Here is a 26,308-nt window from a genome sequence, read left to right as displayed (position 1 = left end):
ATTTTCTGTTAAGTCCACAGGACTGCTGTTCCTCCACTGTAGCTTGTATTCATAAGCCTCAGGTTGATTTTTATGCTTATTCATCCTATAATGAATTATCAATCAAAGTCCACTGGAAAACCTTCCAATCCACCACCTCAAGTATTCTCAGCCTCTCTGGATACTCAAAAATCCCTGGTAGACAGAAAAGAACCCAAACAAAACTAAGCTTCTGGTATGATTCAAAAACTGTATCAATATTAGAAAAGATACAGGTAGACTTGTAATTAAAGCGAAAACAATAGAAAGTAACAAAAAATAAATTAAAAAATAATTTCAACAAGATAGAACTTTCTCAGGTTACCAGTCCATGAGTTATAATAGTTTTGGATTGGTGTGGCTCCCTGTCTTTTTGATAAGCCATCCTCATGATTTGCACTCTGCAGCGTATGATGACTAGTAGTTCCCTCCATCATATTATTCTAGCCAATGGGAAGCAGAGAAAGGGAAAACAGATCCCTTAGGGCTGGTTCTAGAGTTGCACCAATCTTTTCTACTTTACAATGCATCTTAGAATTCAATCACATGGCCACAGCTAACTACAAGGGAAGATGGGAAATACAGGCTAGCTGAGCAGCCATGGGACCAGTTAAAATTCAGGGATTCTTATTATTAAAGAAAGAACTGGGGCTTCCCTGGAGGTTCAGTGGTAAGGAATCCGCCTGCCAATGCAGGAAACAAGGGTTCGATCCCTGGTTCGGCAAGATCCCACATGTTGTGGAGCAATTAAGCCTGAGTGTCACAACTATTGAGCCTGTGCTCTAGAGCTCATGAGCTGCAATTACTGAGCTTGGAAGCTGCAACCACTGAAGCTTGCATGCCCTAGAGCTCGTGCTCCGCAACAAGAGAAGTCACTGCAATGAGAAGCCCACGCAACACAAGTAAAGTAGCCACCACTCACCACAACTAGAGAAAAGTCTGTGCAACAACGAAGGCCCAGCAGAGCCAAAAGTAAATAAACAAAATTACAAAGAAAAAAACAATATATCAATAATACAGTGATCTTAAAAAAAAAAAAAGAGTTTAGTAATAGCTACTGGAAAACAACCAGCAGTTTCTGCTACATGGAGCAATGGGATCAAGAGAAAGAAAGTATATCCCCCAGAAACAAGGTACTTTGCCTGACAGTCTAAAGTAAACAGTTCAGTTCAGTCGCTCAGTCGTGTCCGACTCTTTGTGACCCCATGAATCGCAGCACGCCAGGCCTCCCTGTCCATCACCAACTGCCAGAGTTCACTCAAACTCACATCCATTGAGTCGGTGATGCCATCCAGCCATCTCATCTTCTGTCGTCCCCTTTTCCTCCTGCCCCCAATCCCTCCCAGCATCAGTCTTTTCCAATGACTCAACTCTTCGCATGAGGTGGCCAAAGTACTGGAGTTTCAGCTTTAGCATCATTCCCTCCAAAGAACACCCAAGACTGATCTCCTTTAGAATGGACTGGTTGGATCTCCTTGCAGTACACAGGGACAAATTAAACATCTAACCTTTGTACCAGGCAAGCTATTAAAGCTACAACCAATGGTATTTTGTAGTACAACATTAAAATCATAATGGCTTAAGATAGCAATTTTAATAGAGGGGAAAAGTGCAACATACCAAAAGCAGCCAGGAAGCTAATACTGGAGAGATAGTCTGACTTTCTAGCCTGACCTAGACTCAGGATATTTTTGTTTTCTGTTTTCTATTGTAAATTAACAGAAGAATTTTTTAAAATGGGATATTGAGAGGAACTGCCCCAAATTTCAAATCTTTCTGCCATCTTTCTGGAAAAGGATTTAAGTTATTTTGGCATACCACCCACCTCTACTAGAGAATTCAGAATTAAGTGTCTTAGAATAGTATTTCCCAAGCTATTTGTTTTCATAAATTAGATTTCTCTAAAACCATTTAATTTAAAACAACAAGTTTTAAAAAGGGCTGGTAAGTCAAAAGCTTCAATAATCAACATATATTATTATTCAGGACTTCCCAGGTGGTGCAGTGGTAAAGAATCCATCTGCCAAGAAGGAGACATGGATTCAATCCCTGGGTTGGGAAGATCCCCTGCAAGAGGAAATGGCAACCCACTCCAGTATTCTTGCCTGAGAAATCTCATGGTCAGAGGAGCCTGGTGGGCTACAGCGCACAGAGTCTGTAGAGTCGGACATGACTGAAGCGACTTAGCACACACTGGGCTTTTACTAAGTTTCAGGCACTAAACACTTTACATATGACATCCAGAACCTTCCCTAATATTTGAGAGACCCAAGGCAAAACTATAAGCAGAGGTCAACAGTGTCGCAAAGAGTCAGATATGAAACTATTTAGGACTAAACAACAAACAATTATTATTATTTAAAATGGATAAGTCCAAAGCATTGAATTTTTTAATTAGGTCCCCTGGAAAACTGTTTAAGCCATCACATTGTATTTTTTAAATCTAATGCTGAAAATGAAATGCATCATTAGCTTCCACACCTTCCTCAGTCATCTAACCTTTCTCACATTTCAAAGAATCCAAATTTTTGTCTAGGGTTACTATATATTCTTATCAGAAATCTTGCATTGATGATAACTTTGAAGGGAACTTTGGTCAAGAGATACTTCATAAAAATACTATTAATAATGTAGTCAGTATCTAAAGCAATTTATGTTCCCACAATGTAAACCAGGTACCAACTCATGATGAATTATCCTCTAGAAACAAACCAAATCATGGTTAATTTCCCAGACCAGCCCATAAAAGCCTATTTTATCCATGTTTAGACCCTTGGAGAGGGGGTGAACCTGTACAAGTCAACAGTGATAATTACCATTTGGAAAATAGTTCCATCATTGAATATGTGAACAGACCTTGCTTCTCCTGAAATACAGGCAGATTTGCAGCAGCAGCATCTAAGCTAAGGAGCTATGGCTCTGATAGAAGATGCATCTTAACTTAGCCACAATAACATTTAGTCATTCACACACTAATCCTTTCAGGCCTCTATCCTATGGTGTATGTTTCTTCACCCCTCTACCTGGAATGACTCCCCTCCATAAACCCTAACATTCTTAATGATCATGTTTTCAATGTAAATTCAACAGTAATTTCCTCAGGAAGTCACCACTTCCTTTCTAGTGCTCTCCTCAAACTCAGAAGATTTATAATAGAACTTTTACCACTTTCTGTTGTTTTAATTCACCCCTTCCTTCCACACACTAGCCAAAGAGCAAGTCCAGAGCTTGCTTATTGCATCTCATCTTTCCAACACTCTCCCTGACCAGCAGTGCTTAACAGAAACACGTAGTACAACGACCAAAGGCTTTTCAAGTCCAACAGATCTAGATTTAAGTGACTGTGTCACTTACTAAACAGAGAATCTTGAGTTAATTACCCAAACACTCCAAGCATCAGTTTCCCTTTTTGTGAAACAAAAAAACTACCTACCTCAAAGAACAGCTAGCCGTGTTACCTAAGCAAAATTAGTTGTTCTCTAATGCTTCAGAGAAAGTAGCATCTATATTAAAAATTCTGAATTAGGTAAAAACACTGTGTCTGAGGGCTTCCAAGCCATGAAAAGCAAGAATTTGAAAATGAATACAAATACTCCTTACTTTAAAAATACAACTTGGCCATCTTAAACTAAATGTTTTCCTTTAGGAAACAGTGCTAATGCAAATTTAAAGATGATAATTTGATAATGTTTAAAATACTATAATTGCAGCATTAAATATGCTAGACAAATAACAATCTCTAAAACACATTCTGCAAATGACCTGCTAGGGAGAATGGCGTCTCAGACTTAGAATCACCCTTTTTTCCTACAAGGTTAAGAAAAAAGGAGTACTTACATTCCCAAAATATGTATCACTGAAATCTCATACTAAAATTCTACTGTGTATTTTATACATTACCTCATTTGATTCTTAACAATTCCTAGTAAACATGAGACTTACGGCACATGCCCTTGCAGGGGGGCTGTACTTATTTTACATATAAAGAAAGCTAAGCTTGGAAAAATTATACAACTTGACCTAAGTCACATAACTCATTAAGTAGTAGAGCCAAGTCTAGACTCCAGGGCCAAGGACTACTAGTTTTTCCAGGAGCTATGGACACATACAGATATCTGGTTTACAGGAATAATTTGAAGTCTAGGTCTAGAGACATGGGAAACATGAGGGCAAAGATGAAAAGCCTAAAGAAGTACAGAGATCTCAAAGAATGTGGCAAATTATAAAGTTTACAGGATAGATCTGTGTTTCTTAACATGTTACCAACGTAAGACCTGAACCAGAGTTTCTTAAAGTGGGGCCTGGAGTCTTTTTAAACACATTTCTCAGCTGACGCTTAATGCACATTCACATCTCAGATTCACTGGTATTAACAATATCCAGAATAACTTAAGAGGGGAAGGTCAAAGTGATTCATTTTTCTCTTTCAAAGTCATCTAAACTATTCTCCCAAGAAAAAGAAATGCAAACAGCAAAATGGCTGTCTGAGGAGGCCTTACAAATAGCTGTGAAAAGAAGAGAAGCGAAAAGCAAAGGAGAAAAGGAAAGATATACCCATTTGAATGCAGAGTTCCAAAGAACAGCAAGGAGAGATAAGAAAGCCTTCCTCTGCGATCAATGCAAAGAAATAGAGGAAAACAATAGAATAGGAAAGACTAGAGATCTCTCAAGAAAATCAGAGATACCAAAGGAACATTTCATGCAAAGATGGGCTCAATAAAGGACCAAAATTGTATGGACCTAACAGAAGCAGAAGATATTAAGAAGAGGTGGCAAGAATACACAGAGGAACTGTACAAAAAAGATCTCCATGACCCAGATAATCACGATGGTTTGATCACTCACCTAGAGCCAGACATCCTGGAATGTGAAGTCAAGGGGCCCTTAGGAAGCATCACTATGAACAAAGCTAGTGGAGGTGATGGAATTCCAGTTGAGCTATTTCAAATCCTGAAAGATGATGCTGTGAAAGTGCTGCACTCAGTATGCCAGCAAATTTGGAAAACTCAGCAGTGGCCACAGGACTGCAAAAGGTCAGTTTTCATTCCAATCCCAAAAAAAGGCAATGCTCAAACTACCGCACAACTGCACACATCTCACATGCTAGTAAAGTAATGCTCAAAATTCTCCAAGCCACGCTTCAGCAATACGTGAACCATGAACTTCCAGATGTTCAAGCTGGTTTTAGAAAAGGCAGAGGAACCAGAGATCAAATTGCCAACATCCGCTGGATCATGGAAAAAGCACAAGAGTTCCAGAAAAACATCTATTTCTGCTTTCTTGACTATGCCAAAGCCTTTGACTATGTGGATCACAACAAACTGTGGAAAATTCTGAAAGAGATGGGAATACCAGACCACCTGACCTGCCTCTTGAGAAATCTGTATGTAGGTCAGGAAGCAACAGTTAGAACTGGACATGGAACAACTGACTGGTTCCAAATAGGAGAAGGAGTACGTCAAGGCTGTATATTGTCACCCTGCTTATTTAACTTATATGCAGAGTACATCATGAGAAACGCTGGACTGGAAGAAGCACAAGCTGGGATCAAGATTTCTGGAAGAAATATCAATAACCTCAGATATGCACATGACATCACCTTTATGGCAGAAAGTGAAGAGGAACTAAAAAGGCTCTTGATGAAAGTGAAAGAGGAGAGTGAAAAAGTTGGCTTAAAGCTCAACATTCAGAAAACAAAGATCATGGCATCTGGTCCCATCACGTCATGGCAAATAGATGGGGAAACAGTGGACACAGTGGCTGACTTTATTTTTCTGGGCTCCAAAATCACTGCAGATGGTGATTGCAGCTATGAAATTAAAAGACGCTTACTCCTTGGAAGGAAAGGTATGACCAACCTAGACAGCATATTAAAAAGCAGAGACATTTTGTCAACAAAGGTTCATCTAGTCGAGGCTATGATTTTTCCAGCAGTCATGTATGGATGTGAGAGTTGGACTATAAAGAAAGCTGAGGGCCGAAGAATTGATGCTTTTGAACTGAGTTGTCGGAGAAGATTCTTGAGAGTCCCTTGGACAGGAAGGAGATCCAACCAGTCCATTCTAAAGGAAATCAGTCCGGTGTGTTCACTGGAAGGACTGATGTCGAAGCTGACACTCCAATACTTTGGCCATGCGAAGAGCTGACTCATTGGAAAAGACCCTGATGCTGAGAAAGATTGAGGGCAGGAGAAGGGGACGACAGAGGATGAGATGGTTGGATGGCATCACCGACTCAATGGACATGGGTTTGGGTGGACTCCAGGAGTTGGTAATGGACAGGGAGGCCTAGCGTGCTGCGGTTCATGGGGCCGCAAAGAGTCGGACACGACTGAGCGACTGAACTGAATCGAGACTATTCTCTGGTATTTTCCTTACATTACTTTTAAGAAAAACGAAGGAATTCTGTTTTAAGTGGTATTCAAAAAGTGGCTTTAAGTTGATAACACTATTTCTATACAACACTTCACTGTGAAATCCTAATTTATAAAAGTCTTGATAATTTACTAACTGAATACTTTACAGCCTGTAAGTACATATAAACAATGTACAAGGTCAAATTTATGAACAAATTGATAATCTAAATATGATTATACTGCCACCTAGTGCTCAACTTTTAAAGTGACATAATCACACAGGATTGTGGGTGGGGACCGACAAACAGTGCAGTTGGAGTCAACAGTTTCATGGTAGAAATGACAAAGCTTTGCTTTAAAAATTGGCCCTATTTGAGAGATCACTACCAATATCTTAAGGGTCACTGACAAAACAGCCAATGACAAATAATACTTCAAATATCTAAAATAATCTTATAATTCAAATGTCTACTGTTACATGTTGTTAAGTAGTTTTACAAACAGCTAAAAAGAAATTGGAAACAATCTAAATTATAAGAGAGACTAAATACTACACAACCATTTAAATACTGCGGAAAAATTAAACAAGACATCAAATTGTATTTTCCAAAAATAGCAGCAATAATATCTCCCATCCATATTCTTCCATAATATGACATTGTTACCCTCACCTTGGGGCTTCCATGGTGGCTCAGCTGGTGAAGAATCCGCCTGCAATGCGGGAATCCTAGGTTCGATCCCTGGGTTGGGAAGATCCCACGGAGAAGAGAATGGCTGGCTACCCACTCCAGTATTCTGACTTGGAGAATTCCATGGCTTGTATAGTCCACGGGCTCACGAAGAGTCAGACATGACTGAGTGACTTTCAGGTACTACCCTCACACTGGTGAAGGTGAAGTCAAGGTGAAGTCGCTCAGTCATGTCCGACTCTTTGCGACCGCGTGGACTGTAACCTACTAGGCTTCTCCGTCCATGGGATTCTCCAGGCAAGAATACTCGAGTGGATTGCCATTTCCTTCTCCAGGGGATTTTCCTGACCCAGGGATTGAACCCGGGCCTCCCGCATTGGAGGCAGACGCTTTAACCTCTGAGCCACCGGGGGAAGCCTCACACTGAGGTGGAGCTGTTTCTTCTCCTCTTCCAGTCTAGGTGGGTCCTAGGACTGCTGTGACTGACAGAATACAGAAATGACCTTGTTTCAAGGCACAGCCCTTAACTATTTAAGCCCAGCTTCCACTCTCCCTCAGAACATTTGCTCTTGGGATATCTTTCTTAGAAACCAACCACCATGTATGAGCTATTCTAATACAACTATGGAAAGGCTTTAGACGATGACACTTCAACATAGGGAGGTCAAAGAGCAGAAAGGTACCAAAATGCAGTTGAGAAGCCATTATGGAAGTGGACCCTCCAGGTCCAGTTAGGGCTAAAAGAGTAGCCTAAGTGAGTCCTTCCCAAATTAATGACGTATAAAATTTTGAGCAAAATTAAATGGCTGTTACAAGCCACTAAATTTTAAAGTGGTCCATCATGTAACTGAAACAGAAACTGGTTCCAGAAAGTATGATATTGCTTTAATAAAGTCCTAAAATATGTGGCACTGGTTTTAAGACTGAGTGATGGGCCTCAAGTAGCCTACAAAGGATGGCTTGAAAGACAGTGAGAAGTGTCATTAGAGACTATAAAAGAGGTATATCACACAAAACATATTTTTTGTAGTATGAATTATTTCACTTAAAAAAAATAGTAGTAATGGGTACTCTTACTTGATGATTCAGTAGAGAGGGGTACAATACGGCTCCAAAAATGACAGTTAAGCAGTATCTGGTCTTGAGTTTAACATTAAAGGGAATTAGTGACAATGGGATGCCCTAAGTTTCAAGAACACATTAATATTAAGTACAGAGTTGTCCAGAAACAATTCTAAAAGAGCTTGTTTCTAAAGTTGTCTGGTGACTATTTAAACAAAAAGCTATTCAAAGTGCTTGTTCAAGAAATGTTATAACCTAAAAACTTTCAGGCAGTGTAAAATTTCATGGCAAATATAATCAAACTATGTACACCAAAATTATTTATTAGAAGACATATGATGACACTATCTAAATATAAATCACTATGAACATCAGTATCTCAAATGATAAAGTTACAAATTTTATGCCCTGAGTGGACTACAGAATATTTGCCCAGCTTTATTTCTTCCCTATCTCCAGAGTATTAGAGATAAAGTTTGAACTGAGCTGACAAAAGAAGAGCATATGCCTTTAAATCAAAATGATGATGGAAATCTTATTATTAATATATGACAATGATATATGTTTCTGTATATATGTACATATGTGTATGTATTTTTAAAATTTAGACTCATGGAAAGTCATGATCAATTAAACTATTTTCAACATAATTTGACTGACAGTAACATCAGCAAAATGGAACTTTCTGTTTGCAGACTCTTTTGTGCTTGCCTCCCCTTGTCTGGTCATGATATAGATTCTTCACTTGCAGGGCATCATATTATACATTTAACCACAATACCTGTGAATGAGGCTACTGTGTATGTTAAAACAAAAGTTTGTTATATTTTATGTCAGAAAACCCAGCATCACAAACAGATATTTCTATATATAGAAAAGTTCAATCAGACTATTCTTGTAAATTTTCAGGCCTTAAAATCTAGCCTAAGGACTTCCCTGGTGGTCCAGTGGTTGAGAATCCACCTTGCAGTGCAGGGGACATGGTTTTGATCCCTGCTCGGGGAATAGAGATCCTACAGGTATGTCATGTGGCAACTAAGTGAAGTGAAGTGAAGAAGTGAAGTCGCTCAGTCATGTCTGACTCTTTGCAACCCCATGGACTGCAGCCTGCCAGGCTCCTCTGTCCATGGGATTTTCTAGGCAAGAATACTGGATTGGGTTGCCATTTCCTTCTCCAGGGGATCTTCCCAACCCAGGGATCGAACCTGGGTCTCCTGCACTGCAGGCAGACTCTTTACCATCTGAACCACCAGGAAAGCCACAACTAGAGTGTGCCACAACTAGAGAGTCTGTGCACCACAATGAAAGATCCTGTGTGATGCAACTAAGACCAGACGCAGCCAAATAAACTGAAGAAAAAAAAATTTTAGTTTACATCGTTAGAATGAAAAATACCATTTTTGATGCTGTTCAATAATAATATAAAGCAAAATTAAAAGGAAATTAACTATCTTTGGTTAGAGATAGGAAAAAAAAAAAAAAAAAGTAAAATTTAGGATTCCAAGCACTAAAAAGAATATAAGACTTGAGAATTATATCTTCCTTCTCTAGTAACTTAATTTTATCCAACTATCTTGCTAGTTACAGCAGAAGTGAAGCTGATGGAAAGACTGGAAATATAATACAGTATTTTTCCACTATTTATTTTTAAATGGTGACAGAAGTTAAGAGAATCAAGAAATTGAAATTCTAATTAATCTTCTGTCTCTGTCTCACTCTTACATATTATCAGTTCCATCTTACTACTTGGTAAGAATTCGAATGTTCTCATTTAACTTGGGCGTCAGCAAACATTTTCTGTAAAGGGCCATAGAAAACATTTTATAAAGGCTTTGGTCCGGAGGCCAAACTGAGGTTATTTTTTGTATATATATATATGTAATTAAACAAAAAGAGAAAAATCCACTAGTTTTTAATTTATTAATAACCAAATATAATTTGTTATAATACAATTTCTACTACTGGGAATAACAGAATTCTCTTTTGAAGGATAACATATCACTTAATCAGAGTTCAAAGTTAGTGTTCCCTACCATTAAAAAAAATTTTTTTTAATCAATTAAAAATGGTCATCTGTCAGTGTTATAATAATAAAATTTTATGTATCTTACTTTTAAAAATGTCTTCCCTCATGCAGACAAGTACAATCAAATACTGACATTAATCTACAAGCATTTCTAATAGAGCATTTTCACTGTTTAGAAGGCATTTATAGAATCTTATTACATTTTTCTGGTATTTGCCTTTTAACATGTCACTATATTGTAGATTAAAAAATCACTTCCAATTAAAGATTAGGTAGAATCTCCTTAATTACAGTTAAGCAGCTTTAAAATATGAAAATGTCCTTTGCACTTGTATCCTGGTCTGAAAAATACTGATTTAAGTTTGAGTTTGGAAAATATATCCACTGTAGATTTCAGTGGGAATTAAAATCTTAGTTTTTGTTTTAACTTTTGTTAACAATTAAAGTATATAAGATGTATTAAAGCAATTTGACATTACTTATGTTTTAAATAATGCTAATTGTCAAACTGGCTGTACTACAGTGTAACCAATCAATCACCGCTTTGCCTTTGCAGTTCTAGATTGGATTTATTAATAAACACTAGCAACTCTGCAGGAAAACCTACTTTCTGAAGCCATTTGTGTTCAATAGTAGTGGTTGACAGCAGTACTGGCTCAGAAAAACTTCAACCTTGCCCCAGAGCTTTAAAAAAAGTCACAAGAAAACTTTGCCATTATTAAGTTACCAAATGACTGTGTAGTTGGGCAAGTCAAGATACTCAGCTTCTATTTCTGACAAAAATTTATAGAACTGATGACAGTTAAGTCCATGAGAGTGAATGAAATTCACCACTGACATTATATATGGATCAAGATGAATTCAAACCTTTTCAACAACATAGCAAATGAATAATACAATGGATAACTATACACTTGAAAAATCTTCCATTTTCACAATCTTTCTAAGTTTGTCCAACTAAGTCTTCTGCACTACACATTATTTTTAACACATCCTAGCAAATTCCACTTCAGGTTGTACTGAATCAGTATTTTGGCAATTTAATTTAGAAGTAGTTTCTCCTGTAGTTGTTCCATGCAGCTGATTCACAGTCTATGAAACTCTGCACTGACTCTGTGAATAAACAAATCAGCAATATCAGTAACACCTGTCTAGTCATCAAGAGTCTAGAAAAAATACTTGAAATAAATTATCTTGTTTTTAATTTACTACTGATGTCACTCCCAACATCCTCAACTCTTCAAGCAATTGTTTCTGCTGAGAGGCTAGCGGTCTTAACTAAGTTTATATTCTCTGGACACATTTCTTTAGCTACTACAAACAGACACAAATAACTCATCATTGATAAATGATCTTTCCTGTTTGGCCCGTAAATGAGCCATTCAGAAACTTAACTGCAGCCTTATTTTTATTCTTTTACTTTTGTGAAGAAATTCGGCTGTGATGAGATATTCTACTTGCTATTTTCTAAATTTTATGACCACTGTTTTCCTGAGTTAGCAGTATTGTGATGAATGCTTAGCCTGAAAACGTCAATTGTCTTCTTCTGGTTTATCTATAGTATGGACCACATGATAAGGACAATGCTTCACCATTTCATCCAGTAACAAACAACTTATGCTCCACTATGCCTTAAAAACATGACATTCAGAGTTCATCTTTTTCTCTCTCATTTTGACTTGATGGGTATGCAATGGTAACAAAATAAATAAATAAAAAGTTGCAGTATGGAGGTATGCCTGGCACTCAAAATGCTGCAGATTTATAACTGGGATTTGTAGTGCACTGAGCAGCAGTATGATGTGATGAGAAGAACATATAAGGTTTTTTTTTTAATTTATTTATTTTAATGGGAGGCTAATTACTTTACAATATTGTAGTGGTTTTCGCCATACACATGTTCCTTTTACAACCACTAAATTCTGCTGTTGCAACATGAAAGCAGCCACAGACAATGTATAAACAAATGAGTGTGACTATATTCCAATAAAATTTTATTTATAAGTTTGACTTTGATAATATTTTCACGTCCCCAAATATTATTTTGATTTTTTAACCATTAAAAAAATGTATAAGTCATTCTCAGCACACAGGCCATATAAAAATAGGTGACAGGTCATAATGGAACTATGGCAGTGGAACTAGACTGCTGGACCACTTAATCCTCAGTTTCTCCCATCTCTAAATGAAGATATACCTCATAGGTGTCACTAAGGAAAAACTGAGTGAATATGTAAGTCATTCAGAACAGTGCCTAGCATATAAGCTTATTAACTGTTAATACTGCTTACTGAGTAGGATATAATTGCAAATGGGTTTCAATTCCTACTAACAACTCTGTATGATTTAAAACTCCCACTGGAGGTCTGAGGCAAGCAGCCTACTTGGAAGAATATTACACGTGCTCCAAACAAGACACTTCCACAGTGTAACACTACCCATGTTTCTGTTACACTGCCCACAATCCTACTAGCAGTTTCATTCTTGAGTATTTCAAACCTTGAAGTATTATACCTTTTCTCAGGTGCTGGAGACAACCCCCCAATAAGAAAAATTTCTGAACAGACTATCTCTATCCCAAAGTTATACTACAGATCTAGATTAGTGAGCAAGGCTCAGACGGTAAAGCGTCTGCCTACAACGCTGGAAACGCAGGTTCAATCCCTGGGTCGGGAAGATCTCCTGGAGAAGGAAATGGTAACCGACTCCAGTATTCCTGCCTGGAAAATCCCATGGACCAAGAAGCCTGGTAGGCTACAAGCCATGGGGTCGCAAAGAGTTGGACACGACTGAGCGACTTCACTTTCACTTTCAGGAATAAAGTGAAATTTTAAGAAGCAGTATTCTGGGCAATAACAATTTCACACTAGAAATTCATAAATAAATCAGTCTGTATGAGCAAATGAAATTTAAACAAATCTTTTTTTGATAACTAAAAGGCCTTGCATGAGACTCAATACCTCTAAAAGACATTCCTTTATTACCCCAAAATAATTCATGCTTATCTAATTTCATTGCTGTGAAACAAATCATGTTTAAATATAAGAAAATCACAAAAGATAGATTACATTTATTCATTATTTCCATATGCACAAGTGTGCATCAAATATTTAAGCCAAAAAACTCAGGAAACAAAGGACTAAAGGCCTTTCCTTCTGGATTAATTACCTCAATTTTAGATGTTCCATCCTACCCCACATTATGAAATATATGTGTTTCTACAGACAGTAAAATATGGTGTCTCTGATTTTACTCTCACTTATTTCCTTTCTTCTAAATCTATTTGCTTTACAAAAAATATGTATTACCTGTAAGAGGAAAAAGTAAAAACGTATTCATTAAAAGAATGTTTGGAAAATATACAAAAGCAAAGTACCCAAAATAGTGTTTTCAGTTAAAATCATAGTAACTGCTTACCTACAACCAGGCCACATTCAGGACAGATCATATCACCAGCTCTGTAGTCCTCCACTAGGATCGCATCTGGATGGTTTGGACATGTGACTCTTGGAAGAGCATCCAAACTACACACACACACAAAAAAAAATTTAAATATTCTTCTAACCAATATGCAACAAAGTACTAATCTTTCGGAGGGGGAAAGAGGTGGATTCCAAACACTTTCCCAATAAATTTACAGTACATTTACACTTATAATACATTTAAGCTCCAATTTCAAAGTAAACATCCTAGTTATGTTACTTTAAATCCTACTCAGTAATTAACAGATACTACTGGAACTGCCTTTTGTTAAGAATAGTTCCTGGTTTGCAGAATGGAAGGCTCTAAAAATGTAAACAGAAAACAAGCTTTTTTTTTTAAACATGTAGACTACTAAAATGTTTATAAATCTTGATTGGTATGGAAATGGCTACCTACCATCGTAACACGCAACATGTACATATAACCATCTGGTCTGCGACCCTTGACACTTACTTCTCTGGTGAGAGAATAAATTTCAAGTCTGTGTTTTTCTAGTCACTGGATACCTTAGTAATAAACTTGAATGTACACTGAACCTAAAAAGTATACAAACCAAGGTGGTAGATGTGGCTCTGCTGAACTTAGGATAATTTCATTTAGTCCAGAACTGAGTTTGTTAGCACTCAAGAAATGATTTCAAAAGCTACTTTTAAATCTATTTGTGATATTAATAATTTGCTCAATTATTTTATTTTGAAAATAAGGCAGTATGGGGAAGACACATCAGCCTTAACTGACCTGACAGAATCAGTTCTAAAAACTATCAAAGATATTTAACATAGATTTAATAATTATTTCTATGGCTGTGGTGTCTTACAATCACAAATGTCTGGTATCATTGAAAATAAGCCCTTCACTTAAAGTAATACAGAACAAGCTTCACAAACATATATATAAAAGACATCAACTATTCTTGGAAGTATATAAACAGGTATTTGCGGTTTTGGATAAAGTTTCTCAAACTAGCAAACACAGTTCAGAATGGTAACTTTCAACACAGGTGATATCCACTGAAAAACTGATAATATAATCCATATTCCCAAATGTACACATTCAGGTTAACTGGAACACATCTTGAATCTTCTCACTGGGAAAACAGGGAATAGAGGTTTAGTTTATATTCACGTTTATTAAACTCTTGAGAGTCCCTTGGGCTGCAAATCAAACCAGTCAATCCTAAAGGAAATAAATCCTGAATGATGCAGCAGCTAAAGCTAAGTAAAGCTCCAATACTCTGGCCAGCTGATGTAAACACATAACTCACTGGGAAAGACTCTGATGCTGGGAAAGACTGAAGGCAGGAGCAGAAGGGGGTGACAGAGGGTGAGATGCTTGGATGGCATCACTGACTCAATAGACCTAAGTCTGAGCAAACTGGGATATAGTGAAGCACAGAGAGGCCTGGTGTGCTGCATTCCATGGGGTTCCAAACAGTTACTGAACAACAACATGCTTATTCCATAAACTTCTACTAGGAAAATATTTTAATAAATTATAATAAATAAAACATTAAGAAATTAGTATAAACTATTTTTTAAAAACTGTGTCAAAATAAAGGACAGTGTTAGAAAAGTTAACAGTAATTACAAATGTGTACAATGGGCAGCCATGTGGCACACAGCATTCAAAGGACTGATATATTTTGTACTATTAAAAAGCAGAATATTGTGTGCATGTATATGTATATAAAAATGATACAGGAACAACTCAAAGATATGCTGAGTGAAAGAGTAACATAGGGATTTCAGAGAAAACTGAAGAAAGAACTACAGTTATATGCAATAACATGAGTAAATCTCCAAATACTGACCAAAAGACACCAGACACAGAGGAATACATACGCATTTATATATAAAGTTTAAGTCAAGCAAAAAAAAATCTATAATGTTAAGAATAAGGATGTAGTTTTCTTTGAGAAAGAGTACTGACTGAGGGCATAAAGGAGGTTTCCAGAGTGCTGCTGCTACTAGTGGTATTTGTTCGAGAGACTTGGGTGACAGCTACGTGTACATGCTCACTTTGTAACTGAACTGCACACTTAAAATCTGTGTGCTAAAAACTTCACAAAAAAAGGTAAAAAGCAAGATGGCATTCATTTTTTATATTAGACTACTTTTTGGAAGGAAGAGAGATTAGGATTATATGAATATGTTTGTTAAACCACAGAATCACTAGGAAAACACCAAGAAACTGGTTACAATGACTGCTTTGGAGAAGAATTAGATGGCTAGGAGTGAGGGAAAAAAGAAACTGCTTTTCACTTTTCTTCTTGCTTTTTATGATTTGCATGTGTTACCTATTCAAAATAAAATAAAATTGTGCTCAAGCAGTTAACTTTTAATTAAATAACCCATAAGGGTAATACAAAAGAGGAACCACAAGAGTAGGGTAGTGGGGGAAAAGAAAAGAAAGGGAAGAAAAGAAAAGAAAGGGAAAGAAACGAGAGGGAAGGAATGGAGTAAACCACCACCACTGACATTAAAACAACTTAGGCTGCCTAAGAAGCCACGTAATTCCAAACTTCATTTTATAGCTATCCTTTACTATGTGTCTAGTACTGTACATCTATTATTAATCTTCATTAGCAACCCTTCAAATTAAGCATTGCTGCTACTGCTGCTAAGTTGCTTCAGTCATGTCCAACTCTGTGCGACCCCATAGACGGCAGCCCATGAGGCTCCCCCATCCCTGGGATTCTCCAGGCAAGAACAATGGAGTGGGTTTCCATTTCCTTCTCCAAAGCATGAAACCGAAAAGTGAAAGTGAAGTTAACTCAGTTGTGTCCGACCCTCAGCAACCCCATGGACTGCAGCCTTCCAGGCTGCTCCTTCCATGAGATTTTCCAGGCGAGAGTACTGGAGTGGGGTGCCATCGCCTTCTCCACAAATTAAGCATTACCTCTATTTTAAAGAGTATGCTCAGAGAATGATTTTCCTGAAGTCACAGAACTAATGAGTGGTAGAGTTTAGATCTGAACTCACAACATTTGTGTTCTTCTCTGTGAAAACACCAAGCAGTTTCATAGTCCAGTAACTGTCCCTCTTCCTCAGGGGGAAAAAAGCTATCACAGAAATACTAACATCCACCTTTGTTCTCACGGGTAAAAAAAAAACTCAACGAGATGGACAACTGCAATAAGCCCAGGGAAAATTTATTTCAAAGAACTATCTCACATTTTTTCTTTTAATGAAGAGAATAAAGCACACAAAGGAAATATATTTTTTTTCCATAAAGAATCTATCAAGTGAATTTACTATATGTAACTACTACAATATGTTATAATAAAGCCCCAATATGACCATATTCACAGCAGATCTGCCGTAGGAGAATGTTATATATAGGTGTTCTTGGGAAGCTAGTTCTCCATTTACCTACAAGGAACCCTAACCTGACAGAGCCACACCCAAATAAATGATTGAGCATCTCATCACAGAATTACAATCAGTAAACAAGTATCACTGGCCATAAGAGTTGTTTCCAAATAGTTTAGCTAAGGCTGCCTCCTGCCCCATCTTTTTAAAATACAGTAACATAAAGTAGTAAGCCTTGGTACTCACCAGAAAGGGCCTGGACTACTCAAAGATTATCATTTTGTGATGATGGCTTTCATCAGGAACTCAATTCCAAAGACGAGAACAAGTTCAGAAAAATTATGCCAGAGTTACCTTGCCTTCCAGAAGCTACAGAACTTAATCTGATATGTTTAATACATTATGAGTTACCAAGTGTGACAACAGGAAACAGCTATCTGAGATTCTATACTCTGTTCTAATACTAACCTTGGAAAAGTCAACACGGGCATGACTCAGTTTACACTAAGGCAAAAATCCTAATATCTACCTCAGGGTCATGAGACATAATTAGGGTCTGCAAGCATTTTTCATGTCACAGGATTAAAGGCTGTCTCTAATGGTACTATATGCATTTGCAGTAGATATCAATCAGTACATCACATTTTTAAAATATATTAGTGACTTCTGTGCTGCGGCTGCTGTTAAGTCACTTCAATCGTGTCCGAAACTCTGCGACCCCATAGGTGGCAGCCCACCAGGCTCCCCCGTCCCTGGGCTTCTCCAGGAAAGAACACTGGAGTGGGTTGCCTTCTGACTGACTCCCCAGTATGTTAATTTTCTGCAGGCAAAATTTTCTTCAGGAGTATGCAGATGACATCTCTAAAGAAATCTCCTAAGGAGACTTATCAACTCTTCAGAAATGCCTTAGCTTCCACTTCAAAAGGCCTCGGGGATGGCCATCAGTTTCCATCAGGTTTACCAACGCTGACGTCCCTAACTTTTTGTCAGATGGATAAAGGCCAAAAACTAACCCTTTCCCGCTCTCTAGAAGAGGATTCACGGACCCTCGGCTGGCAGACCAACAGATAAAAAAACAAGCGTAGAAAATTTAAGAAAAAAGGACAGTTGGATCATACGCAAAAGACCCGAGGCCAGGGGCTGGGGACACCGGAGGCCCCCACACGATAGTGCCTGGGTGAGAAAACGACCAAGGACGCTGGAGGAGAAACGCCGGCGACTCGTTACCCCCTGCGACACCCCTGACAGCCCCGCGTCTGGAAGTGCCTTTGTCCCGGGCGGCCAGCCGGTCCGGCTGCCTCTCCCCGCACTTCCGAGGCGTTCTGCTCGACGAAGCAGCGGGAGCGGCCGCCCTGCTAGCCCCGGCACTCGCCACCCCCCCTTCAGCTGGCTGGGCTCTACATGACGTACTAACCGGCTGGTAGACGCCATCTTCCCGGCCACTGCGGCTCCAGCTACAAACAACGACACACGAAACCGCAAACAGGAAGAGACAGTGGCGACGAAACGCAGCGAGACGGGCTTTTATAGGCGAATCGCCCACGCAGTCGTAATAGGGCGTGGCTACGGGTCCGGAGAAGGGCCAAGAACAGTGAGCTCGGGTACGCCCCGTGCTTTGCGTTTTCTTACTTTCCTATTCACTTTCGGTCGTTTTCTATGTGGCTGGGCAGATATAGGAAATCATCTGGGAAAATTCCCAAGGGCACTCTGCAAACGTGCTGCACCAGAGATACCCTCAACTTGACTGGAGTTACAACACAAAATACTGGGCTTCGTGGAGGGGGCAAAGCCCGCATCAGTTCAGTTTAGTTCAGTCGTTCAGTCGTGTACGACTCTTTGCGACCCCATGAACCGCAGCACGCCAGGCCTCCCTGTCCATCACCAATTCCGGGAATCCACCCAAACCCATGTCCATCGAGTCGGTGATGCCATCCAACCATCTCATCCTCTGTCATCCCTTTCTCCTCCTGCCCTTAATCTTTCCAAGCATAACGGTCTTTTCTGAGTCAGCTCCTTGCATCAGGTGGCCAAAGTATTGGAGTGTCAGCTTCAACATCAGTCCCAGCAATGAACACCCAAGACTGATTTCCTTTAGGATGGACTGGTTGGATCTCCTTGCAGTCCAAGGGACTCTCAAGAGTCTTCTCCAACAACACAGTTCAAAGGCATCAATTCTTCGGCGCTCAGCCTTCTTTAGAGTCCAACTTTCACATCCATACATGACCACAGGAAAAACCATAGCCTTGACTAGACAGACCTTTGTTGACAAGGTAATGTCTCTGCTTTTTAATATGTTGTCTAGGTTGGTCATAACTTTCCTTCCAAGGAGCAAGTGTCTTTTAATTTCTTGGCTGCAATCACCATCTGCAGTGATTTTGGAGCCCAGAAAAATAGTCAACCATTGTGTCCACTGTTACCCATCTATTTGCCATGAAATGATGGGACAGATGCCATGATCTTAGTTTTCTGAATGTTGAGCTTTAGGCTAACTTTTTCACTCTCCCCTTTCACTTGCATCAAGAGGCTCTTTAGTTCTTCCTCACTTTCTGCCATAAGGGTGGTGTCATGTGCATATCTGAGGTTATTGATATTTCTCCTGGCAATCTTGATTCCAGCTTGTGCTTCCCCCAGCCCAGCATTTCTCATGATGTTCTCTGTATAGAAGGTAAATAAGCAGGGTGACGATATACAGCCTTGACGGGCTCCTTTTCCTGTTTGGAACCAGTCTATTGTTCCATGTCCAGTTCTAACTGTTGCTTCTTGACCTGCATACAGGTTTCTCAAGAGGCAGGTCAGGTAGTCTGGTATTCCCATCTCTCAGAATTTTCCACAGTTTGTGATCCACACAGTCAAAGGCTTTGGCATAGTCAATAAAGCAGAAACATGTTTTTCTGGAACTCTTGCTTTTTCGATGATCAAGTAGATGTGGGCAAAGCCCGCATGCCTGAAGGCTAAACACCCCTCCCCCGGCCTGGAGTCAGCTGCTCCAGTTTGACCACAATTCTTACTTGCCAAAGGGGCGATTCCACCAAGGTGTTCAGAAAAAAGAGAAATTCACTTAGGTCAGCCCCAACAAGTGTCAATTCAGGCTCTATCATCAGCTAGCAAGCTTCTTAGGTACGTCCTTTGCACTTTGGGGTAAGCAGCAATAGTATATCTGCCTTGCGTACCCTTTCAGAATTGGCAGGAGATGAAACAAAACCATGTGAGATCACTGTCCCAGTGAGGCAGGGAGATGTGGGTACTACCTTGACTGTTGTTTTCATGATCTTTGCAAATGTGGCATAGCTGAAATATAGAGAACTTAGCAAAACTGATTAAATACTGCAAAAGGTCTCTAGGTTTATTAATTAGCCAAACTAATATCAGAATAGTAATAAAAATAACAGCAACACTATCACTACTTTGGTGAAAACAAATCACCCTTGACCCTGGGGGAACTGGAAGAAAAAAAGGTGCTCCCGGCTTCTAGGGGGAGGAGAACTTAGAATATAGTGGCTGCTTTGTTCTTTGAGCATGGGACTTAAATGCCACTGAGCCCTCATTGTTTCCTTGAAAGGTGGGACAAACTCGTTTCCTTAGAAAGAACAAGAGGCCGAAGTTTAGGCACTGAAATCCAGATGGCGTTGGGAGAGCATTTTGTGTGTGTATGTGTGTGTGGGTCTTCTGTGCCCTAATACTGTAATTTAAAAACTTGATTGTGCTTTTGTGGAGATTTCTCCCTCAATATCTGGAAAAGTTTCAAAAGGCCAATTTATTTGAGCTGTGCCAAGTAAAACCCCGGAAAGAGATTGGGGGTGCTGCACCCTAATCCACAAGAAGTTTTCATAGTGGAGCACTTTGGCTTGGGAGAAGAAAAGAGAAAGGAGAAGGAAGGGAACTGGGCACCCCTTGAGAATCAAGATAAGGGCCTAATTGTTTATGGTAGGCATTCAGTAATGTTTGTGGAAGGAAGAAACCATCAAAGAAATTGAAACCTCAGAGGAAGGAAGCTGGGCAATTGGTAAATTACTCCTGCCCCATCTGGAGAATCTCTGTCATAATCTAGCTAAGATTTCTTTTATATTAAAACACAAACAGCTAAGGTAGGCCATTCCTCTTTTTGTTGTTACAACAGCATTGGCATTTTGTAAAGCATTTTCATCAACATTATTCCACTTGATCTTTGTACCTGATCCTAAATTGGACCCCACACAGAGAGTTGGGGTTTTGTCACCTAGGAATCAGCATTCACCAACACTGCTGGTTGGTTAACATCATCACTTTATTTAACAACATTTACTTGATTAATTAATTTAAAATGTTTATTCAAATCAATTATTTAAGCTAACTTTTTTTAAGCTAACATTTTTTAAAACAACTTTATTTTAAAAGTTTATATCACTACTGTGAAATCACAACTTAATAGGTTATATCTCTTCTTATTTACATACCTAATAAATTCTTTTAAGTTTGTGACCCGCTTAGATATATATTTTTTAATTTATTGAGGTATGATTCCACACCATAGAATTTACCTGTTAAGAAATCAGTGATTTTTAGTAATTTTATTGAGTTGTGCAACCATCCCCACAATCGAATTTTAGCACATTTCCATCAGACCAATAAGATCACTCATGACCATGTACAGTTAATGCCCACTCCATTTCTAAGACTAAGAATCACTCATCTAAGTTCTGTCTCTGTTGTTGCTGTTCAGTGGCTAAGTTGTGTCCAACTCTTTGCAAGCCCATGCATTGCAGCATGCCAGACTTCCCTGTCCTTCACTGTCTCCCTGAGTTTGCTCGAACTCATGTCCGTTGAGTCAATGATGCCATCCATCTCTTCTTCTGTCACCCCTTTTCCTCTTGCCCTCAGTCTTTCCTAGCATCAGCATCTCTTCCAATGAGTCGGGTCTTCGCATCAAGTGGCCAAAGTATTAGAGCTTCAGCTTCAGCAGCAGTCCTTTCAGTGAACATTCAAGACTCATTTCCTTTAGGATTGATTGGTTGGATCTCCTTGCAGTCTAAGGGACTCTCAAGAATCTTCTCCAAACACCACAGTTCAAAAGCATTAATTCTTTGGCGCTCAGCTTTCTTTATGGTCTGACACTATAGATTCGCCTTTTCTGTACTTTTCATGTAACTGGAATCATAGTAAATGTGGTCTTTTATGTCCAGCTTCTTCCTCTTGGTTTAATGTTATGGAGGTTCATTAGATATATCTTATGGCCTCACTTTTGGAAGCATTGATATGGAAGTATCTGTTATAAAAGTGTCTATATGATAATATTGCAGAAGGTGACAAATTCCTAACTTAAGCAAGATTTGACAAATATTTGACTGGAAATTATGGAATATTTGAAATATGTCATGTGACATATTCTGCTAGACTAGGAATAACTGAGGATTCACTGAAATGAATGACTGGCTCTGACTAGGATTCTTTTGGAAATGAGATAAAATGCCTGGAACATTAGACAAATCTTGCTTGCCTGGTGGCTGAGTGGCCATATGTATTACTTCTAGAAATGTGAGGAGTTCGTATTTTAATTTTTAAAATGTTTTATTATGTATGAAGATTTTCAAACACACTAAAAATTAGAGAAAATACTATAATCCTCATATACCTATCATCCTGATTAAACAGTTATCATGGTTATCATGAATTTGCCACATTTGTCTTGTGTATCCTTTTCTTCCATGTTTTCTCCTTTTGCTAGAGTATTTTAAAAAATAAATCCCATATATCATCTTGGTGCATACATTACTCTACATTTCTAAAAAACATGGACTTTTAAACCTTTTTATATAGCTACATGGCTGTTGTTGTTGTTCAGTCACTAAGTCATGTCCGACTCTCTGCGACCCCATGGTTTCATGGGGTTCTCATGGTAAGAATACTGGAATGATCTGCCATTGCCTCCTCCAATGGGCCGCATTTTGTCAGAACTCTCCATTATGACCCGTCCCTCTTGGGTGGCCCTGCATGGTGTGGCTCATAGCTACACTGAGTTATGCAAGCCCCTTTGCCACAACAAGGCTCTGATCCATGAAGGGGATAGAGCATAATAACACTTCAAAATACTTTTGCTCACTAAGTTTCCAGGTGGTAATGGTCCTGGGCCTGCTTCTTGCTGGTTTGGCTACACTGGGCAGAAAGGTAAAGCCCTGCTGAAGGTGGCAGGGGGCCACAGAGGGAAAGGGAAGGCCCCACTTGGAACTGCAAGACCTAGGTAAGTTCTTGAAAGTAACCCTGAGATTCTTCTGCATTGGGCCATCTGTCAGGTACCTCACATTCATCCTCTTATCTAGTTCTTAGTTACCTTGTCAGGCAAGAATTATTAGTCTCCTTTTAAAATCTTAGGTTGTATAGATACATTGCCCAGGGTTATACAAATAAGTTAGTGCTGATGATAGAATTAAAAGCCAGGAATGACTGACACCAAAATTGTCCTACTTCTTGGCAGCCCTACTATGTAACTGTTACTGCAGGACTATATTTTTAAGCCCAAATCACTGTGGCCCAGGAAATACAGGTTACATCTGTAGAAGCATTCATTATCCTTTTGATTCTTTAATAAAGGCATTAAGTTTTATTTAAATTCAGGTAGAAGTAGTAATAAACATTAATAATCATGATATTAATAGTATTAGTAAGCACTCATATAGCACTACCTATGTGCCAGGTACTATTTTAAGGCTTTGCATATATTAAATATTAACTTATTTAATCTTTCCAGCAGCTTTATAAGTTGGATACTATTATTGTCCCCACTTTATGCATGGATAAATTAAGGCACAGAATGGTTACGTAACTAATCTGAAGTCACACAGCTAGTGAATAGAAGAGCTCGGATTTGGAGCCTAGCAATTTGGCTTCAGAGTCCTATTAGAAACTCAATATACAGAAATTCAGCTTACAGACTTTAAGATCAGGAAATGAGTTTAACAAGCAGTGTACCTGTAGCTATTGTGTGGGCTTGATTTTGTGGGGGCAGCTGTACTCCAAAATATTCTAGCCAGCTGTCTGCCTAGGGACCCTTGTGTTGGTCAGTTCATTACTACCTAAACTGAAACGTGCTTGGCTCATGTGCATAGTCCCTGCCTGGCTCATATCCCATTGCTAAATGTACTTGCATATGTGATCCTGAATTTAACCTTTCCATTTGTTTGTTGGTTTATTTGAAAGCTTTGATTCTCCTGTACTGGCAGCTTGTTGTCCATTTGAGAATAAATCTATTTTTCCACTGAGAAAAGACAGCAGCTTCTTCAAGTGTTAGAAAGGAGAATATAGAATTAAAACATTAATAATCTATAAGTAGAAAATATTAATTGGCATTATCTCCCTACAGAATCAAGGAAGAAGAGTGCAGAAATTAACTCACTTTTTAATTCAGTGTTCAGTGGGCAGTAGTTTCTTTTAACCTTTGAAATTACTCTGCAAACAAAACAGAACAAAACAAAATAGCTCTAAAAGGTTCAAACTAGTAGCTTGTGACTTTTAATATCAATATTTTTTTCCAAAAAGATGTCATTTGACAATAAGTATATGACTTCAAAAGTTATGCTACACTATTTAATGTCATTTTATTATGTCTTGAAGTCAATATTTTTTCCAAAAATAACAACATTTTATAATTTTAAAAAATGGGGATATTGAATGGTATATGAGACTGTAATTTTCTAAAAATGTTTCTTAAGTCATTTATTTAATGTAAATAAGATTTGGCTTTAAAGTCCTACAGTGGTTTTTGTGTAATGAACTGTTGGGAGAAAATGAGAACATGAAATACATTCATGTGATCCATTACTTGATACTTTTTAAAGACAGAATTTTAACATTACTGTTTCCATGAAAATCACGTTAAAAACCTTATTGTATAAAATGCCTATTTTCAAACAATCTCATTATTTGTGTATTAAATTAAGTTTATTAATTATAAAGTATAACTACGTGATGATAATAAAAAGTTGTTCTCATTACTGTTTCTCCTAATGGCCACGCATTGCTCACAGTATTATAAATTGATACAACTCCTTTAGAAAGCAATTCAGTGATACTCCAAAATGATTTAGATGTAAAAGCCTCTTGAGCCAGGAATCTCACTTCTGAGATCTGGAGTAAGGAAATAATGTAAAATATGAGATACTATATTCATGAAGATGTCCATTGCAATATTATTCATAATTTTAGTGAGATAAATTATAAAAATTGGAAAATTGCAATTTTTGTTGTAACGTTATAAAACAGAAGCAACATTTACCTTTGAAACAGGAAAATAATATACAGACAGTCCCTAAAATCTCAGTGCAATTTAGGCAGCAAAACCAAGGCATGTGCCGAGACCTTTTTCTAAGCAACGCTTTACCAGGGTTGATTCTGTTACTACGGGTGCTTGAAAATAAATGGTGGTGAGCTCACTGAGTGGTGAAGTATCCTAATTTATTGTTTGGACCTTTGTGACTAATCTTTCACATAGAGAAGACATCCAATAACTGTGGTTTAAGTGAGCTATTGGTTGACTGAATGAAAGAATTGGTTTTAAAATATCTTTATTCTGACTATTCTTCACAATAATTAAACCAAATTAGTGAAGTTTTACAAAGAGTTTTCCCATTATGGCTAGCTTTTCCTTCCCGCCTCGCCCCCATCCCACCCCCAGTACTTTCTCCTGTCTATAGAATTGTATATTACCTGTTCATTCTCACTATTTTCTGATCTTTCCTACTACCTAAGATTTTGCTCTTTTGCATTAACGAGATGAAAGGACCTACCCCACACTTATGAAATAAAGCATTTTCACCCCATGTCTTGCCACTGAGTGAGTGAGTGAAAGTCGCTCAGTCATGTCTGACTCTCTGTGACCCTGTAGACTATACAGTCCATAGAATTCTCCAGGCCAGAATACTGGAGTGGGTAGCCTTTCCCTTCTCCAAGGAATGTTCCGATCCCAGGGATGGAACCCAGATCTCCCGCATTGCAGATGGATTCTTTACCAGCTGAGCTATCAGGGAAGCTAATCTTAGCCAAAACAGGTAGTCTCTATTCAGTTTCTCATATTCAGACATCAAAAGAGTCCATATTATCACTACTAGTATCATTATTACCTGAGTATTAACAGTATGCCCACTATTTTCCCTTTATTTTATTTATTTGTTTTTTTTTTTTTGGCTGCTCTGCACAGCCTGTGGGATTTTAGTCCCCCGATCAGGGGTCCAATCCACATCCCCTGCACTAGGAGTGAGGAGCCTTAACTACCGAACCACTAGGGAAGTCCCAACAAGGTCCCCACTCTTAATGAGTATTTTAAATGACAGTATGGTAAGTAATTTCCATATATAGCTTAATAGAAGTGGTGTTCGATACACTATCAGTTATTTAA

At 38.4% G+C, this 26,308-nt stretch overlaps 1 protein-coding gene across 1 annotated transcript in view; it reads right to left on the bottom strand.

Moving 5' to 3' along the window:
• Nucleotides 1-18,505, bottom strand: part of GTF2B (general transcription factor IIB) — a 32,658-nt gene extending 14,153 nt beyond the window's left edge. Inside the window, exons 1-2 of the mRNA XM_040232385.1 lie at nucleotides 18,359-18,505; nucleotides 13,568-13,674 (exon numbers count right to left, since the gene is read on the bottom strand). Coding sequence (XP_040088319.1) covers nucleotides 13,568-13,674; nucleotides 18,359-18,375 — 124 coding nt within the window. The 5' untranslated portion in view covers nucleotides 18,376-18,505. The remainder of the gene's footprint in view (nucleotides 1-13,567; nucleotides 13,675-18,358) is intronic.
• Between the last annotated feature and the right edge of the window lie 7,803 nt (nucleotides 18,506-26,308).

This window comes from Oryx dammah, unplaced genomic scaffold, assembly GCF_014754425.2.
Source record: "Oryx dammah isolate SB20612 unplaced genomic scaffold, SCBI_Odam_1.1 HiC_scaffold_28, whole genome shotgun sequence".
Taxonomy (NCBI): Eukaryota; Metazoa; Chordata; class Mammalia; order Artiodactyla; family Bovidae; genus Oryx; species Oryx dammah.
The sequence above is the reverse complement of the archived record's forward strand: the minus strand, read 5'-3'. Positions and strand labels throughout refer to the sequence as shown.